The sequence below is a fragment of the Pelecanus crispus genome, chromosome 2 (assembly GCF_030463565.1).
Source record: "Pelecanus crispus isolate bPelCri1 chromosome 2, bPelCri1.pri, whole genome shotgun sequence".
Taxonomy (NCBI): domain Eukaryota; kingdom Metazoa; phylum Chordata; class Aves; order Pelecaniformes; family Pelecanidae; genus Pelecanus; species Pelecanus crispus.
Genome location: NC_134644.1, coordinates 130244609 through 130264762, shown reverse-complemented (window position 1 = coordinate 130264762; position 20154 = coordinate 130244609). Strand labels below are relative to the sequence as shown.

The following is a 20154-nucleotide window of genomic DNA, read 5'->3' as shown; positions in this document are numbered from 1 at the left end:
AGTCAGACAAATTACAGGATTAAAACCGAAGAGCCAGATGAAGTTCTATGACCTGTGTTGCACAGGGCATACTAGGTGATCTAATTGGATCTTCTGTTCTAAAAATCTATTAATTATGCTTGTGTAAGAAGCAGCTGTAGATTCGTCAAAGGGGAATTAAATACTGGAAATTCATCTTGTCCTAAACACTCTCACAGTAGCTACCGGAGGTAAAATTGAAGCTTGACAAATAAATGAGAAAGATCAAAAGCAAACCTAGTGAAGGTTTTGGTTGATAAAAACAATGGTGTGTGAAGGGTTTTCAAACATTTGTCTTTTATTCAATTTTCCTGAAACAACATGAATGGTATGAAGGGCTGTTCACACATATAAATTAAGAAACTCTTGATTGCGTTTTCTTAGAAATAAATTATGCATATTTGTCTGCACTACACCCATCCCTGATGTCTGTTATATGGGCATCATTTCCAAGGGGACGCTTATACCATTGTGATTCTGACCTTTAATATGATACTCATGTTATCCTCTATTCATAAACAGAGAAATAACACAGAAGCTGTAATAAATTCAACTACAGCAGGTGCTTAGCACCCAGTATTCCTGATGCCCATAGCATTTTAGCTTTCAGAAGAACAAGAATATGCACTGTGTTTAAGATGCGTATGGTAGCGTTTTAACATTCCCCCTAAAACGCAGATCTTCGTATGTCTATGTCCTTCATGTTTGCAATGATGGATTGCCAAAAAGGTGCTTAGCCAAAAACGGGGAATTTTTTTTAACGAAAAGCTCAAGTTAGTCATATGCTTTCATCCAAAACAATCAGAACCTGAGCCAATTTAGTGTACATAAGATACCTTGGAAGGATTAATTTATGCTGTTGAGCTTGTAATATGTGTAACCAATAGGAGTTCTCTGCATACATGGATTTTTTGCAAATCTTGCAGCTAAGTCAGTGAGCCAAATGCAAAATCCAACACCTAAGGGCATCGTGTAGATTTGTAATGCACCCTGGCTGTGCCTAAGGTCAAGAAACCATTGAGTGGATTACACAGATTCGTATATGTAGCTTTTTCATCTCTGACAGATATAATATAAGCACTATTACTCGTACTACAGAAATTTCTTAGAATACTGTGTGTGAGAGAACAATGAAGTCTTGCCAAATTGCTTACACAAAAAGTTATTAAAAAGAAAGGGTTGAAGCCGTCCTTAGTGAGGTGTCATATGATGTATCATCTATATGCCACCCAGATCAGCTGCATGGCAGCAAAGGCTTTGCTAAATATCTGTAGAAGCAAATTAATATGCAGAGCAATATGTGGATTTCATAGGAGCTGAAAGAAGTATATCAAAACTGCTAAAAATCTTCCTCTTTAAAATACTGCCCTCTCCTTATGATGGTCATCTGAAAGTTAGACATCTAGATGGGGCAAGGCCTTTCCCAGGGGACAGCTCACCCTGTTTATCAGATAGATCTAGTTTTAAGTGGGATGAATTGCCCTCTGGATGAGCCCTTTTCCAAAGTCTATATAGAGACCTAAAAAGAACTTAAACTAGGCATTTATGGCTGAAGTTAATGAAATTAAACCAATGACTGGGACAGATATTAAAAAAAAGACCTGTACTGCAAAATTTTCTGATGGTACAGTGTGTTTCACACAGTTTTATGCTGTTGAACTCAAGGTGTGTAATTGGATATCCACAGTGACGTAAAGGTAATGGAGCCAAAGGTTCAGGATATTGTAGTATAACTGGTGGTATATTTTTCCCCTCAGCTGTTTCTCTCAATTATCAGCCCAGGCTACAGTTTTGTTCATCCTTTCCTGGGTGTATTTATTTTACTGCAGAGCAGGGCTTAGATTAGCATATGCTTATTTAGGATTAAGGATGTTGGATTATGGTTTTTTTGGTTTTGTCTTCCTCCTCATGCCCCTTCCCTTTTGGCAGCAATGAAAAGAAATGGAACTTGCCTGTGCCCTGAACTTTGAGTGCATCAGCTAAAATAAATATCCACTAAACACAACTTGCTGAAACTGAATTAATATTTTGTCAGTCCTCACTTTTATACTTAGAATTAAACTAGAGGATGGTGCTATTTTTTAAACAATTTTCCCCTCACTTGTCCCACTTCTTTCTCTATCATTGCCAATTGATCATTACAGTGCCTACAAATGCTCCATGGCTAAGAAGAGAAAAGCCGAAGACCAGATACCAGGCATTCCTGTCAACAAAAGGAAGTCCCTGTTAATGAAACCCCGCCACTACAGCCCCAGTGTGGAATGCAAAGATGAAAATGAAGACAGGACAGATTTACAGGAAGAGATCAGTGTCCTCGAAAGCAGCTCAACTCCAGGTAGCCTTGCACTGTGGCTCTGCTTGAACCTGAATTCCACAGGAAGGGACACATGAAACAGTATTTTTAAAAAGGATGCAGAATGTGTTTGACTTCGAACAGAGTTGGAATGGTGCATTTCTGTCTAGGTTTAACCATCATACTTCCAATTATTTTGTACAATAACTCCTCCTAGGGTCTAGTAAATGCTTTGTAGGTCACACAGAGACACAACTACTGCAGCAGGTCAGATATGGAGCAGCATCTGCTTCTCCACTAGCTCTGTCAAAGAACAAGGTTAAGCCCACCACTGAGAAAAACACATTTATGAAGAGCAGATTTTCACTGGAATATATAGAGCTCTTAGGAAGAAAAAAAATGCTTAGCAAAACATTGTTGACTTTAACATTTAGCAAAGCAATTTCATGCATGTGACTGCTACGTGTGTTCTGTTTAACACGATTATTAGACTCAGCACTTTTATACTTGTTATTCCAACTCTGCTAAGCCAAACATGTCCAACAACTTATAGAAACTTCTACGACGTGTATGCTGGAAAATATGGAAGAGGATGGGGAGACAGAAAGGTATAGCTACAATATGTCTCTATTGCTCTTTCTTTCTAATATATGTTTATATATATTCAAGATGAACAAAAAATATCAAACTAAATTGGCCATCACATATTTGTTTAAGAAGACCTGCACAAATTGTTAATCAGGCAAATGAGACGATATCAGTGGAATACACTCTGCATTTGTTTTAAAGGGAGGAGTCATCAGGAGATAGCAAATGTCAAGATAAAATCAGTGTGATCTGGCACTGGGAAATTAGTAATCATAGATAATATGAAAACAGAATGAACTTATATTCCACTCAGTTGCTGGTTGCTATGGGAGTTTAAAGGTAATTTATTTTCCACTCAGTTTCTTCTTATCAAATATTTTGGCAAGAGAGGGTTCTAGATAATCTCATCTAGGCTCTCTTTTTCACGAAAGGTTGGACCAGATGATCTTTTGAGGTCCCTTCCAACCTGGGATGTTCTATGGTTATATGATGAACTGAGATTAGGAATTTATGTCTTTATCCACTCTAAACAGAATTTCCTTAAAACCAAAACCACCCCCCCCCCCCAATTTTATACCTATGAAGACTATAAAACACATAGAAGGTGGCTGCAGCTGTCTGTCAGATTAAAGAGTCAAATCCTGTTCTACTGAAATCAGTGGAGGTCTTTGTGTCATTTCTATATGGCAAAGATTTCAGCCAGTTGTGTCTTGTAAGTCTTCGAGGAGGAGTCTCTTCCAGGGGTCTGCATCCCATCAGCGTGAAAGCCTAGAAGGGAGCTCCCTCTTCAAACAGAACATTAATTAACAAGGTGATACCCAATGTCTCTGTCTTTTCGGTGACATTACTAAGCTAAATTCATCAAGAAAAAAAGCTTCATGGTTCTCAATACCTGTCCAGCCTGCAAGGTGTATTTCTATCTCCTAACACCAGAAGGGAAGCTGTTTAAGTAAGAGTTCCTGTATGGGTTTTTTGGTTGAGGTTGGGGTTTTTTTGTTTTGGTTTGGGTTTTTTTTGTTTGTTTGTTTGTTTGTTTGTTTAAGATATATAGATTTTAGCTAATTTTTCTTGCATTGAATCAGCCTGGTTCCTGGACTTCCAGAGCTGCCCTCAGTAATGTGTTTTTCTTTCCCTGTGTCTGTCCTCTGCACAGCTTGAAGAACTCACTGAAGGGAAAGTACTATCACGGGTGTAAAGGAAGAACTTGTGCCATACAAACTTCTTTTTTTTTTTAAAAAGGGCAGGTGTTGGGCCAGGTCCATTGATATAAATGTAGGGAAACCCTATTTGCACCCAGCCCTTCTGTCAAAAGAAAAAAACTGCTTGATTTAAAAAAGATTTATTTGGTAACAGTGAGATTTCTCCCAACCTGTTTATGTCATCATAATACAACCTATCCATTTTGCATTAATTTTGCCAGCTACAAAACAAATTTCAGCTAAAGCATAGAGCTGGTCTGGGTATGTAGGTTTATTTGTAATTTCTTAGTGTAATATTGTTCATTTTATTATGAACTCATTATTCTTGTCTGTTGATCAGTTAATGCTTCAGTTCATTGAGTGATGCAACTGTAAACTAAGCTGAGGTCTGATTATTTTTAAAGTAAATTTACACCCTGTAGAAGTGAAAAGCAAAGCTGGGACAGCTGAACCATTAAGACTGGTTCAACAACAAATTTTTAAACATTGCATTTAAAAATTGCTGATTATTTAAGAAGCAAAAATCTCTTATCATGCATTTATATTATTTTTCATCTTTCACATAGAAAAATAACTGAAAAGATCTATTACTATTATCAAGTTTTGTTTTCTTTGTTTTGTTTTGAAGCGTGGGAGATTTCTTTTAAAACTAGAACTTCTTACTTTTTGAAATGACCCACTGATGGGATTCTGTTATTTTCCAAATGGCAGAAGAGCAAATAATAAAACCTCATTTAACTAAAATTGGTTATAGAGCCAAATCATCATTCTTACTTGCTGAGATGTGAAAAGACAGCAGACTTCTTTATTCAGAATACTGCAATGTGTGTGGTACCAGACCAGCTGCTAAAAAGTTACACTAAGGTTTACAGACATTTTTTTTAAACACAACTTTATGCACACAGTGTACAAGGCCACCTCTCCCTGCGTGAGTCCAATTTTCTGAAGAAGAATAAGAATTAATCAATATTTTCTTTTAACATATAACAAACAGTTGAACCAAACAATTATGTAAACTGGAAGTGACCCAAAATGCTAACAGTTTGGCAGCAGTAAAGTGAAATGCATTGTGGTGCACATGTGCATTTTTGTCCCCCTTTTCCCCTCCACAATAATCTGCACTTAATAGGAATATTTTAAACTATGTAGCTAAGCAACAGAGGTAATTGTTGCTTTCTAGAGCTTTTGTTAGGCACTCTAACACAGCCCAAATATGCATAATTAGGTATAATGTCTATAAATCATTATTGTACACATGTGGGTAGTTAAGTGGATTGAGAGAATAGTTCAATGAATTGGACATATTCACTGAAAATGCTTTTTATTTGTTTTCTGTAGTTCATAATACTTTAAAATTATCATAACCCTTTACACTTTCTCTTAATAGCTCGCTGTGTTATTGAGAGAAACTTCATTTGCATTTTAGACTATGCTTAATTTATTATTTAAACCTGGAGTTCTTCTGATTCAGGAGAGGACAGACACATCTTATGAAATAGTCTGTGCTTGTTTATTCATCCTCCTTTCTAGGAAGTAAAATGTTAAATTTTTCAGTTTATGTTGAATAGATCCCAACAAAAGTATGTACCCTATAATCAGCATTATTGAAGGGGCTAGTGTTGTGACTAAATTCTTCCCTTCATCCAAAAATGCTTTTAGTTACTATGGCAATATTTACTTGATCCTGGCAAACCAGTGTTGATTTGAGAGAGATAATTACCAGAAAGGAAGATGATGGAGATGTATTTTTGAGTGTCCTTGTCAGAGGAAATGTTTATAAAAAATTAAATGAGATACAAAAGGCATATTGTCTTCCACACCGACAACCTCTCCTACATGCAGCCTCTATTACCTGCTGGCTGCTGCTTTTCTTCTGAAGAAAGATGTTTATAAAGACAGGATGCACTTCAGTGGTGTCTTTAACAAGTCCTTTATGACTCTGTACATAACAACCATTCCTGTTTCTCTGTGCATGACCTGATCTATCACTTAATGTGGTAATTGCAATGGTGACCAAGAGCTTGCCCTTTGCGAAGTATTAAGGTATTTTCCATCAAGGTCTTTCTTGGGATCTGGGGTGACTGGGAAAGTAATTAGGGTCTATTTTGAGAAAATATTTGGGAGTCTTAGATGAAATAAAAGTGCAAATATATCAGAGGAATTTTAAAGTGTGTGTGTGTGCGCTTGTATATATGTATGCATATATTATATAGATTGTGTGTATATAAACAGTATCTATCTATCTATGGCACATTATATTTATATGAATGTATACGAGTGTGCGTGTGTTCTAAGACAATATATGTCTTCACCATCAGTGAAAAATGGCAACATATTTATTTTTCATATAGTTTTGGAGCTATAATATAAAGTAGATATAATCTTAGAAGGGCTTTTCCTGATGTTACAAGCAGTCATTTCAAACACAGCCTTGGTGTGAATTCAATCATTTCAGAGTACCTTTGAGTAAAGAAATGGCGATTGGTAAGTAAATATCTTCATATCACTTCTACAATATTCAAAAAGCAGTTATTCTTACAAATTTTTCTCTTGCTTTTTTCTCATGCAGAGGAAAGTACTCCAAAATCATCTGAGGAAACCCCTCTCTTGGGTGGACAAGAAAATTCCAGTCAAAGAAAAGATAACTACTCCAGCTATCAAGATGATGTGGCCAAATCTTTGATGAACATGGGAAAATTAGCAAAGGACACACCCAGCCAAACAGTGGCAGAAAATCTAAATGATAGCGGCATTCAATCCTTAAAAACAGAAAGTGATGACACTGATGAATGTTACATGATTAACTCAGCTGAAGGAAAGGAAAAGACTGTTATTTCTGACCCAAAATACTGTTCATCTGAGGAAAATGAAAGTAACTCTGAAATTATGGACAACGAGTGGGACAGCTCCTCAAACTTCTCAGAAGAAACTAGTATAAAGCCCCATGTAACTCAGAAGTATATTGTAGAGTGTAGTCAACCTAGCATCCTGGAAGTCCCAGAAATTAAGAAGGAAGAGGTAGAATTTGGCCCTTGTGAAACACTTTGTGACTCAGAAACAGAGCTAAGAGCACCCCAGGAGTCTCACCCAGATCCTTTTGAGAAGAGAATTCAGAATCCCTTCCCTGAAAGTGAAGAAGATGACAACGAGTGCCTGTCAGAAACCACAGAAGCATCAGTCGAGCTGGACAAAACAAAAGGGAACTTGAGTTTGCTAGAACAAGCAATCGCTCTGCAGGCAGAGCAAGGGCATGTGTTTCACAGCACCTACAAGGAACTGGACAGGTTTCTTCTGGAGCACCTAGCAGGGGAAAGGAGGCAAACCAAAGTTATTGACATTGGTGGGAGACAGATATTTAGCAACAAACGTAAGGAAGTATTTTTGGCTGTTCTTACTGGCTTAAACATTTATCCTGTGACTGATAAGAGGATTCTGAGCTGGGTTTTATAGCAACAGTAAAGAATCTGGAATTTAGCTGGTAATTTTGTTAATTATGTACCTTCACACTAGTGCCTTACATCTAACCAGGTTAAACGCTAGGTACTTGGCTTCCTGCCAAACCGCTATGTGAAATGATCAGTAATGGGTACTAAAAGGGCTGTGTAGCTGGCACTGACACTCCTTCTCCTCCTTCTCCTCCTCGGCTGCCTCCTCCTCCATAGGGCGTTAATACATACCTCCTAAATTTCAGCAGCCAAAAGCGAAGGCATTAAAATGGTGCTTAAGGAAAGGTTAGGGTGAAAAACTGGCCTCTTCCAAACAAACCAGCTAATTCCTAAGCCATGTGCTTTTTGAGTTCAGTCTACTTCACATATCAACATTACATTTTGCTACAGCCAGCACTTCTGAGCCAGGAAAGCACAAGCCGTGCTCTTCTGCCTCATTCACCATCAGCAGAATTACCAGTAAGTTCCAAAATCTTTATTGTTTCTGATGGTTTGTGGCATCCTACAAAGCTGTAGGAACATTGCTCCATTTTCAGCACTTAATCAGGCTTCCAGAAGTGGAGATTTAAAAGATTTGGGTTTGATTTGTAAACTGGGCTGCCTCGTATGAAACTCCTCAATTGAGGATAATTACAGAACATCAAGAGATGTCATTCTATAAGCACATTCCCTGCTGTAATAAGCAACAATACATCCATCTGTCCTTTGACTTTTCCTTTTGGGCTTCCAAATACACTGAGGTCACCCCAGCATTGCTGCAACTTCTGCTTTTGATAAATGATTTACTTTGGTATTTCTAGTGTTACTTTAGAGTAGTCCCTGTAGATACTGCAAATATTAGTTATCTAAAGCATTTAGTGTGTAACTGACAAGTTGTCTTAGGAGTTGCAACTACAAAATATTTCCTGTAGTATTTGGGAAGAATATGCATGCATCTCATTTTTCTGTCTCAAGTGGTCTTTTCATTAGCATGTCTTAAGTTGTGCTTGCATGGTATTAGTCTATTTCCTTGCTAAACTACATGAACCTTTATTTGCTCAGATGACTATGGTATATGCAGGAATTTTACAGATACTTTTTCTTACCCTGAGACCAGCTGTGTTCACGAGGTTCACATTGGTGTCAATGTGACTTTCTCACAGCACACATAGGAAGGAGCAGTGCTGGTAAGCATGGCAGAATCTGGCCCTTCCTGGTTTGCTTCATGTTATTATCAGCTGTAGTTTGCAGGTGAGTTCAGAGGTAACACTCATGGAGGAACAAACTAGGCTTTGTTCAGGTTGTATAAACACCGTATGATTTTAGTCATTGTAGTCTCAGGCACATATTTTTTTTCACTTTACATAATTAACTGGGTTTTATTTCGAAAAAATCCACCATCAAATCCATCACCTCTTAATTTTCTTTCTTGGACACTACATCAGAAAAACATGGCTTACATTTATATTTTTACATCTTTTTAATGATAAAGCTTTCCAATTAGTGGGGGAAAAATTAAATCATATTTCAGGGTCCCTCTGTATTTTCTGTCCGCTTTTGCAGCACTTTCCATTTGCAGTGATTCTAAAAAGCATGTGGTCTCCTGTTGATGCTCAGTCTATTTTCTTTCCTTCTTATTTCTTTTTTTTTTACCTAAAGTCTTGCCAGGAAGTTTAACCCTCAGCTGCCTCTGGCGATCCTGTCCCTAAGCACGTCCTACCTCACGGTCCAACAAATCGAGCTTGAAGGAGGCTGCTGCCTGTGCTGGCTGCAGCTGTTTCCTCCCCCAGCGCCGAATGCTGTTGGCAGCCAATCACAGATGGAGCTAAAACCATCCTCAGCAATTTATGCGGCCACTTCCTCCAGATTTCTCACAAGAGAATTTCTGGACCAGAATTCATTCCTTTCTCGCCCAGACTTTTGATCCTGCATTGGAAATCAAATAAAGGCTTTCTGACCAGTGCTTCTTGCACAATTCTAGGTGCTTGAAACAAAAATTGGGAAGGCACTGCAGCCATTACAGAGCGGTAGCTGTGGGGCTGGGCTGAGACCTCGCCTTTGAAAGGGTATCGGCTGCTCCATGTTTTCACTGTCTTTGTGGGCTGCTCCACAAAGCGGCATTGCCATGTGTACCAGAGGGAGCTGCTTGCCTTGCCTCTCAAATGTAAAGTGGCACGTATTCAGTTTCCTAACAAAGAACCTACAGCCTAGAGATCTGCGATATTTAAGGAATGGCTTCTGGTTGAAATGCTTTTTGTTTGTTTGTTTGTTCGTTTCACACCACAGCTTTTATTTGGTCGTCCCAGCTTCCTGGAGTCTGACATTAAGAGTAAAAGATTTTTTCTGCTTTTTTATTTATTCCTTTATAGATCTTGCTCTTGGCTGATGCTGCCAGTTTTCTGGCTTACTGGATTGTGGCTTCTGTCCTGTTTAGGGCTCTGAATGGAATAAATGACACTCCAATCCTAAAGCTATATCGTTTATCACATAAATGGCATATTGGGAGGGGGGAGCCATTGTTTAAAGGACACAGTGTGAACACCTAAAGTAATGCTTAAATTGCATATGTCTCTGTTAAAACTTTGTGAAGGAATTACATCTGAAATACAAAACAGAGAGTATCACACTGCTAGAATCACTCAGCTGAGTGCAGACAGCAGCTAAAACCAAACAAAATCCTTATCTGATTTCTCTGCAGATTCACCCAGGCCTGAAAAGAGAGAAACCAAATGTCCCATCCCAGGATGTGATGGCACAGGGCACGTGACTGGGCTGTACCCCCACCACCGCAGTCTCTCAGGCTGTCCACATAAAGTTAGAGTGCCACTCGAAAGTGAGTATCATCACCCCGCAGTCCAGCATAACAACTGGATCTGGCCCAGTATTGTGGGTAGTGTGTGGTCATGCTGGAAAAGAAACCCACGTTTTCTGGGTGAGGTTGCAGAATGAGGCTGAGATAGGAGCCATCGCACCTTCTTTGCCCTCCAGCTCTTAGCCACAGTCCTACTTCCCACACTTGTGAAGCTCAAGTACTCCTTCGCAGTAGCGTTACAAACAGCAGTTGGCTCCTCAGGTGGCCTGGGAAGAATAAGATCAGAGCCAAGCTATCCCCATCCCTGCCAGCAGACCTGCACGCTGTAGTCTTACGAATCTGCAAGATCTTTCTTGCCCATGCCTTTGCTAAGGCATGCACCGCAGAAATCACCTGCTTGTTGCAGAGCTGTGACTTGATTTGCAATAATCATACACCAAGGCTGCTGGTTTTCATTGTCAATAACTGAGGCCTGGGCATACTCATTCAGAGATATTTCCAGAAGTCCCCCTTACCACTGAGCTCAAAAAAGTTACTTCCATCATGATGTACATCCCAGTGGTAGTCCACAGCATGTCCCTCTTGTATGGCTGTATTGTGCTAAATCTTTATGCCCAGTCTAGCCTGAATTTCCCCACTTATTTCTAACTGTGCTGATCTGATTACATTGGTTGGGGTGTGTGTGTAATCCTGCAATGTGATGTAATGAAATGCTGCATAATAAGCCAAAACCTAATGTGAAACTATTCGTTTAAACAACCTAGTTAGTCAGATTGATTTTTGCAGTGGCATGCATAACAACAAATTAAAGGGATACTTGCACTTTACCAATGTCCTCTTCCTAACTGTAGCTCTCCCTAAAATCTGATACTAAACTGTATTTATAGAAACATCTGCTGTGTTAAGCAGGCTGCTGCATTTGGAAGGCCTTAGCAACATTAACTTTCTAAAAAGTTAAAATTAACAAGTCCTTTTTAATTATCACACTTCAGTCAGATGTGTTCTGTCCTGCTGGAAAAAAAAAAAAAAAATTATAATTTGGTTCCTGCCAGAACAAACCAGTTGACTGAACAGTCAGCTTTTTTGAAGCACTCTGCACCCAAAGGGGTAATGCAGTACTAAAGTCATGAGGGCAGACGTACAAAGACATACTCTGTTTTACACAGACATACATCTCAGTCTTAATCAAAACAATCCACACCAAAGGGCATAAGAAATGTACATGTACTGTGTTAGTGGTGTATGAACCAGAGGGTAAAGTGTTTCATGCTGTAACGTCCTTGCTAACTCCTGCCTCTGTTCTTTTGAAGTCCATAGAAACAATGATGTGTGTGTGGGAAGCCACACTACGGAGATGTAAGGATAAACTGATGTACGCTGGAGGCACCAGCCTTGCTGTGTTGGAGGTCCTTTGTGTCTCCTTTGCTTTTGTGGTCAAAATGTGACATAATTGAGTATCTGAGTCTGAAGAAGAAATGTTCATATTTTTTAGTATACGTATTTTTCATTGATGTATGTTATTATCACCTTCTTTTTTTCTTATTCCTGTTTAGTTCTTGCCATGCATGAAAATGTTTTAAAGTGCCCCACCCCAGGATGCACAGGAAGAGGACATGTCAACAGCAATCGCAACACACACAGAAGGTAGTTCAGAAAAGTTCCTGTCCACTTAAAATCTAACATGTACTCAGGAGTAAATTAATGGGCAAGTCTTGGAATTAGATGTTATGTACTACACTGTAGAATGCCTATGAACTGAAAGGGTAGCCTGTGTGATTTGTAACCAAATAATTGTGTTTAATTTCATTATATCAAAAATGGCTGCAGCACTGAGGATGGCAAATTCCACTAGTATTTTTCAGAGATGAGATTTCAAACTGCAATTTCATTACAGTCTTCACAGTGAAACACCGTCATGTGAAGAGGTAGGAACGAACAAATACATTTTCATTGCTACAACTGGAAAAGCCAGCAGAAACCGAAGACTCTTCATTTAGCACCACAGACATGGTAGTCCTTGGCAAAAACTTCCTATCAAGCCACATTCCCTTTAGCAAAACAGGAAATTTTAAGTGGAATACTTTAGAATCCCTGTAAAAACTAACTCCATTTATTACCCTCAGGAATGTCATCTTCCCACTTGGAACACTCTTGTCTGTTTAACTTGCTGCCTGCAGGGAGAAAGTAAAATTGAGAAAAGCGTTCCAGACAGGCAGCTGGGGAATCACAGCTGGGCTGCAGGTGAGGCAGAGAGCTGACGTGCTCTGTCACCAGCAAGCCACTGCTGTCGGCATGGCTCTTGTCAGTACTGCTTTCTGCTGGAAGCCAGCAAGGCAAAATATTCCATTACAGTGCTTCTGGAAAAATATGTCATTCTTACAATCAAACTTGGGACAGAACATTTTCAAAACCAACTTTCTTTATTGAACTGAATTTTTGTGGGATTTTCTTTTTTGTTGGTGTTTGATTGGTTGATTGGTTATTGTATGAGGGCATCAAAATCAAGGATTATCATATTGTGTTACTATCTTGTAGTCTTCACCAGAAAGAGCACAAGATCATCTACAAGAATATATAAGGAACCAGTAAATATTTTTTCATTGTGTTACCTGTTTTAAATCCCCAGTCATCTTTGCAGAACATTAGCTGTATCGTAAGTGACCCATGAATAAAATAAGAAAACATGTTCTAATGTAATAAAGCAAATGGAAAAAAAAAAAAAAAGAAAGCACAACTTGAAATGACACAGTGTGTTCTTTGGTAACAGTCATTCACATACCCCTGTTTTTTCCCCAAATTCTCTTTCCTTTTAATCAGTAGGAGGCTTATATGCATGGTTTAGCTGATAAAGTAAATGGCATTTGTCAAAAAATTTACTAGTGACTTGCCAGCCACAAGACATCAAAGCAGAACTGTGGAAAACTCCTACATGATTCAGTTTCCAGATATATCACCTCAAATGCACAGATTTCACAGTTTTGCATTAAGGGCTGAGAAACAGATGAATCTAGGCTATAATAGCAGTAGTTCCCATAGATGCACAGGGCACCAGAGAAATTCAAAGTCATTGGGTTCCACAGCGCACATTTCCTTTACTTAAGATTTCATTTTAACCTTTTTTTCTTTCTTTCTTTCTTTCTTGTTTCTTTTCTTCACCTTGCTTTTAAACAGCCTTTCTGGTTGCCCAATTGCTGCAGCTGAAAAGTTGGCAATGTCCCAGGAAAAGAACCAGCTTGAGTCTCCAAAAGCTGGGCAGTGCCATGACCAGACTCACAGGTAGGAACCCTCACAAAGTAGTCTCTCCAAAGTATTTCTGCGCAAACTCTGTTGATTAGTCCTCAGCTCCTTCCCCCATTTCAGATTTTAGCTACAGGGGTAACTTGGTTTTCCAAGATGAACCTCTGCAAAGCTAAATAACTTGACTGTATCTCAAAAGTTAACAAGCAGCCTTCTGCTGGTTCTTGTGCATGAGGCTGACATTAAAGACAACAGACATATCTTTCGAAAAATAAATCAAATATATTCTACTAAATCTTATTTCACTGCAAATAGCCTAATCAATGGTTCTCAAATGTCTTTATCCTGTAAACCAAATCTCCTATCTTGCTGAAATGTTTCAAACAGTTTTCAATAACTGTTCCTTTGTTACAATATTTTGGCCACTGAAACTTGATTAAAGATGTCTTTGACCTTATTGCACTTTCAGCAGCTCAGTCCACATTTATTTAGTGATTCTTTTCAGAGGAATCTTCCAGTGATCCAGTAAGTAGCATGTTATTTGAAAGGGTTGAGAACTCTGCTCATTCTGTTTCCCCACCATTGAATAATTCATATTTTGAGTTTCTTTATTTTAAGTTTATTGGCTTAATTAGTTTAATTTATTTTTTTATACAATGGCACCAAAAAGGAAAAACATTTTTTATTGCAATTGTGTTTTGTTTGAGAGTTATATGGACCCTACAGACATGCATAATTTGCACATCATTGGCACCACGACCATTACAACCTATTATATTCAGGTCTATTTGGGGACACTTTAATTTGTGGATTATTGACATGATCAGCTCTAATGGTTCCTTCAGAGCCATTACAGAATATTATGTCCATGTGTCTGCCAACTGCACGGGCCTTAACTCCACATATGAAAAGTCCTTAGGAAATTACTAAAGACAAGTAGTTACTGAACAGTAACTAAATGGAATAACACACCATAAATCATTCGTTCCTCCCAATAACAGAAGCAATTATTTTGGATCATCTTATATTATATTTATACCATACTCATTCACAGTAAAGTGAGAACAATTGTGATCTGTAAAACTACAAGTCCTTGGACTAGCAAAAATCCAGAAAAAAATTAGAAATAAAAGAAGCACCATGCTACAGTGGTAATCTAGACGTAAGTCAGTATCTTTCTTGTAAATAGCCCACACTGTTACTAGAGAACACTAGATTTTTTTTATATCCTCAGCTTTGAACTTTTATGAAGTCAACGTACTCTTTGACTACTAGGTCAGCCACCATATTTACTTATTTCTTTTATATACCTACCAGTAAGTTTTGCATGTGATAACAGCATACTTCCTGATACTGAGAGGCAACAGTATACTATTTTTTAAGAAAAGGATATTTAAAGATATTCTTGTCTTTCTCACTCATTCTTTTTCTCCTCTCTGCAGGACAAATTTAGCAAAGCAGCCTGAGGTATCTCAGTACAATTACAGAACTTCACAGCCAGTCACCTCCTCCAGAGCCACCCTGGCAAAAGAACAGGAGAAGTTTGGGAAAGTACCATTTGATTATGCCAGCTTTGATGCACAAGTCTTTGGCAAACGCACAACAGCACCTGTGGCACAAGGACGAAAAACACCCCAGTTCCTTGAATGTAAGCTTGAAATTCCATTATCTCTTGGAAAATGGGCAAAATGTCAATGACTTTTTCTTTTTTCTTTTTGCTTGTTCTGCTTTTAAACTTCTAGAATTCAAAAAATCTCTGTAGGACGCATCTTTAACCACTTGTGGCCAGAACACTGAATATAATCACTAGTTTGCTAAATATAGAATGCTAGAATGCTAAATATCATCACTATAAAATTTACTTTTTTCATGTTTCTTTTAAAAGCAATTATCAGGGGAAAAGAGGAGTAAAAAGGAATGGTTTATGTCTTATCTGTTACCTTCTTCCTTGGCTAAATTGTGATATATTTATGTGATAGGATGCTGCCACGAGAAGTCCCATGGAATGTGTCTGCACAAGTCGTAATGCATTGTAGCACAGAGAAACCCAAGTTAGGCTTTAAAAGGCATTTCAGATACCTTTTAGATGCACCCATACAGGTGGTATTCCTCCTAGATGACCATGTGCCTTGACTGCTTTACTTCTAGGCCTGGGTTGAATATGTTTTGATATCTCATATTTCTGTACTACATCATATTTGTAGTGCAGACATACCCAATGCATGAAATTGTTACCAAGACTCCTTTGCTTGCATCACTCACAGATTTGCTGAGGTACTACTCTGCACAAATGAGATACCACAGTGCAAACAATTATTATTTATTGCAGATGCTCTTCACAATCTGCATGGGAAACTTTAGCAAGATTCTGCCATTATGTTGACCATTATAAAATACTCTTTAGTTCAAAGAAACAAATGATTCTGTTGCTATGAGGGAAATGGAAAAAAAGGGCTTAATTGCACTATATTTGGGTTCAGAAGAAAATAGATCCAAACCAATGTGACAAAAGACTCTTTAGTTGTTTTTTCTTTTGTTCATGACAAAAAATTTAGTAAAGGAAAACAAAAAAGGAAAACAAATTGCATCCCACTTATGTCAACAAAGAACGACATTCATAGTAGGTGAACAGAAAAGCAGAAAATTTTATATATGTATATATATACATATAATATTATAGAATAGAATAGAATATACTTCTAATACTATGTAATTTACGTATGTTTTATATATTTATAAAATTTGTATATTTATATATTTATTTGGGTATGTGTCTAAGTACACACACACACACATATATATATTTGTAGGTATCTACGTGTTTGTGTATATATATAAATACCCTATTAAACATTGCAAATGAAAAGTAGATATTTATCTGGCCTGGAAAATAGGCTTGTTCAAATGAAAGCAAATATGTGCATTGCCAGCTTCTTGGGTGGCAGATTTTCCAATTTTGTTTGTAAAATTGAATATTCCCTATTAGCTGTCTCTTTGCACAGATGTATGTCTATTTCACAGGTTCATTTCAAGAAAAAAATGATTGAACTGTTTTTATACAAATGCAAATCCATACATATGCAATTTATGTATAATGTATATCAGGGCTGAAGTTTACAGCCTGTTATTCTTGCAAAGATTACAGTGTGCAGCTATTATTTTAATGGAAAGGTGAAAGGAAAAGAGCAGGTGAGTGCTTTAACTATGGAGATATACAAAAGTTGGCAATAAGAAGCTGATGATGTAGTGATTGGTTCAGCGTCCTGTGTAAATATGTAGCTAGCCAAAAGCCCGTCATTAGCCCTCTGTGGATTCTGCACTTATAAACTTGATTTGTTAACAAAACATGCACCCTTCATAGTTTTTTTATCTTTTAGGGTGGGTAATGAAAAATGCACTTTTTTGCTCTTTATATATAATTTGAAGTTAGCTGTAGTAACTGCTAAAAATGTAGACCCTCTTGCTTGTGCTACAGTTTTACAGCAGGGCAGATAAATCCTTTTTCATTTGCACTGGAGAAAGGGAGAACTGAATCATGAGCTTTTACGTATTTCTCTACTGAGATGCCTCCAGTACTTAGAAAAACTAAATATGGCATTCAGCTACAGTCAGTGCACACAAACAAACATTTGACTTAGAGTATCCCAAGTTTGAGGAAAGATAAGTTCTTGAATGTCTTGTGTAGGTCTTAGCATTAAAATGCATTCAGCCAAAGCTCTACATCCAAAGGGATCCAGTGCCTTGGGGCGCAGATCTTTATGGAGCGAGCAGATGGCCGTACGCAGAAATGTTCTTGGTGTATCTGGGTGTAGGCTGAGAAATTGGATTTTGCTTAGTTTATCTTTGTAGGACACTGTGGGAGCTACAGACAAAAGAAGCAATTATTGCTTGCTAAGAGCAGGGACCATGGGGCTGTGTTTTCCTTGCAACAGTTAGTGGTATCTCAAGCTCCAAAGTCCAGAACAGGGATCAGAGTTCTTTCTACTGGTTTTAGAGTAAGTGCTGCTGATGGAGCAGAAGACAAAGACACACATACACCGGTTTTGTCTGTCTAAGTGCTTTTCTGTTCACCTGTTAGTTTTTCATTCTCAGCTGACCTCTTTGTGCCTAGTAAATCTGTGTATTATTCCAAACGATAGCCAACATAAGATGGTGAGCTAAGATCAGTTGTATTCTGAAGGTTCATTGTCATTGTTTTTTTTAATTGATTAAAGGGTAGACTTAAATTCCTAAAAATTTCCACAAAATCAGGACTGAATATTCCTAACAAGTAATGTTCTTATTTGACTGCTCCAGTTCATTCAAGAGCCTGGACTTGTTCTCTTTACTCACACAACCAAAGCTATTTAAATAACAGACTTATTCATTTAAGTAGGGTAAGCAGTGTTGTTTTAGCTAAGACTGGACAGGTCACTGTTGTTTTCTTACACAATATTGCTCCAAGAGGAAGTCTGTATAAGGATACATTTACAATTGCATTTGCCCACTAGTGTTGTCAGGTCACAACAGATAACACACTGACAGTTGTTCAGTCTTTCCTTGGACATCATTGCTTTTAATGCCTCAGTAAAGAATGAGTAAAATCAGAGTAAAAGTCTCAGATGTTTTGTTGAAAGATGTGTATCTGTCGGGTAAAAATCAAATTATCATGTTTTTGAAGCCATTTTTGCAGCAAACCCTTACTGCCAATAGGAAATGGACTGTTTTAAATGTATTCTTTGAATATTTTAATGTATGAAATTGTAGTCTGAGAAACAAAACTGTTTAATGGGAAAAATCTCATACGTGCAATTGCTAATCAAATCTCTCTTCAACAGCAAAGCATTTTTCAAATCCAGTGAAATTTTCTAATCGACTGCCTAGTGCTAGCGCCCACACACAGAGCCCTTGCCATGCCAACTCTTATAGCTACGGTCAATGTAGTGAAGACACCCACATAGCAGCAGCTGCTGCTATCCTGAACCTTTCCACCCGCTGCAGGGAAGCAGCAGAGATCCTCTCCAACAAACCACAGAGTCTGTCTGCCAAGGTAGGGTAGTCCAAGAACCTGGAGGGTGTGCTAGCTACTGAACTGTGCGAATAAACTGTCTTTCATGTTAGTGACTGCATTAAATCCCCAAAAAGGAGGCTTCTGTTTGCATGCTCTTTTGAAGAGACACAGAAAAAATCAGTAATGTAGTGACCAGTTCTGATAGAAATAAATAAATAGCAGGAATTATGTTGCTACTCTCTTCATAATTGAGCCCTAAATACAAGGGGGGAGTTTTGTGGGAGGAAAAAAAAGAAGGATATTTGAAATCCAGCAAAAATCTGTGGTGGATAATGAGTTAGATCTGTTTAAAGAGGGAATTTTCCTCCCTCTGAAACCTGCCATAAGTGATCATTTTGGAGGCTGATTAAAAAAAAATCATGTGATTAATCAAGGTGATATTTGCTAGCAGTGGAACAGAACTACACCTATTGGGTCTGTTGCCTTTGGAGCTCATGACACTTTGACAAGGTGTAGGGAGGGAAATAACAACTGATTCTGGTAAAATTCTCCTTTCTGCTGACAAGAGAGGAGAATCAGGCCCACAGCGTTTGGAGATAGATAATTTGGGCAAGTCTGTCATAATGGAAAGCTGCCTAATATTGTAGATGTTTGTGTGGCTTTCATGTTTTGGTTTCTGCTCTGCGTTTCCTCACAGATCTTTATGATTTACAAATGGTACTGTGTGAGCTATGAGCCTTATTTTCTGTGCCATTACATAGTATTATACTGCTGATGAAAATAGACAAGATTTTCTTCTGATGACCGTGGTTGTGGGACCACTGTTGTTTATTATTTGTATTGAAGTCAGACATACTCTACTGCAATGAAACTTTTGAAAGCTCTGTGTAGATGAGAGGGTGCCATTACAAGAAGTTGAGAAGAAATCATTGGGGATGTAAAAGACATATATTTATCAAAACACAAAGTAGCAGGTCTGTTTCTGCTGTGGGACTGACTCAAAAAACAGATGCCCTATTTCTCTGCAAGTCAGTGTTATTCTACCTTGTCTATTGTCTCAGTCCAGATAGAGTTGCTTTCCACAGCCATGGGTTTGCAATTTGCCTGGGCCTTCATTCACCATTCCTAAGAGGTTAGGTGTTATTCTCTGAGGGGAACCACTTATTTTACCACCAGTGTAACACCTTGTTATGTATTCCAAGCCTTGCTCCTTTGCTGAGTGGTATCCTCTACTTTTCTGCCTTTCATTTCCACTTGTGAAATCTTGGATCTTGAAACCAATGTTGCAAGATGCCCCAGAGTAGACCTCTTAGAGTCTGTCCACATGCATTCCCCATAACACAGGCATTATCTGTCTCAAAGATTGCTCATGGAAACTTTTCCAGATGACAGATCCATCCCTGCTACATGCTGCAGTAAGCTCCTTCCGCTGGTCTTCAATAGAGACTTCTTCTAGCAGGGAAATGGAAACTGATGCCAATGGCTGGATTAAATTGCTGCCGCAGCCTTTGGCTGACCTCAGCAATAGACCTTCTTGCCAGAGAAGAGCAGTAAAGGGAGCAGGCATAACCCAAAGATTTTCTCCTCCGTAC

The 20154-nt window shown here is 38.3% G+C and overlaps 1 protein-coding gene across 5 annotated transcripts in view; it reads left to right on the top strand.

The window, feature by feature from the left end:
* The window catches only part of ST18 (ST18 C2H2C-type zinc finger transcription factor), a 166200-nt gene that overhangs the window by 114968 nt on the left and 31078 nt on the right, over positions 1 to 20154 (top strand). For 2 of the 5 annotated variants that reach the window (XM_075704749.1, XM_075704750.1), the window contains exons 6-12: positions 2163 to 2353; positions 6668 to 7465; positions 10222 to 10356; positions 11889 to 11979; positions 13507 to 13611; positions 15015 to 15220; positions 18390 to 18601. In XM_075704749.1, coding sequence (XP_075560864.1) covers positions 2163 to 2353; positions 6668 to 7465; positions 10222 to 10356; positions 11889 to 11979; positions 13507 to 13611; positions 15015 to 15220; positions 18390 to 18601 — 1738 coding nt within the window. Of the gene's footprint in view, positions 1 to 2162; positions 2354 to 6667; positions 7466 to 8686; positions 8711 to 10221; positions 10357 to 11888; positions 11980 to 13506; positions 13612 to 15014; positions 15221 to 18389; positions 18602 to 20154 lie in introns of those variants that run through there. The other 3 variants (XM_075704751.1, XM_075704753.1, XM_075704752.1) reach the window with 3 other exon arrangements.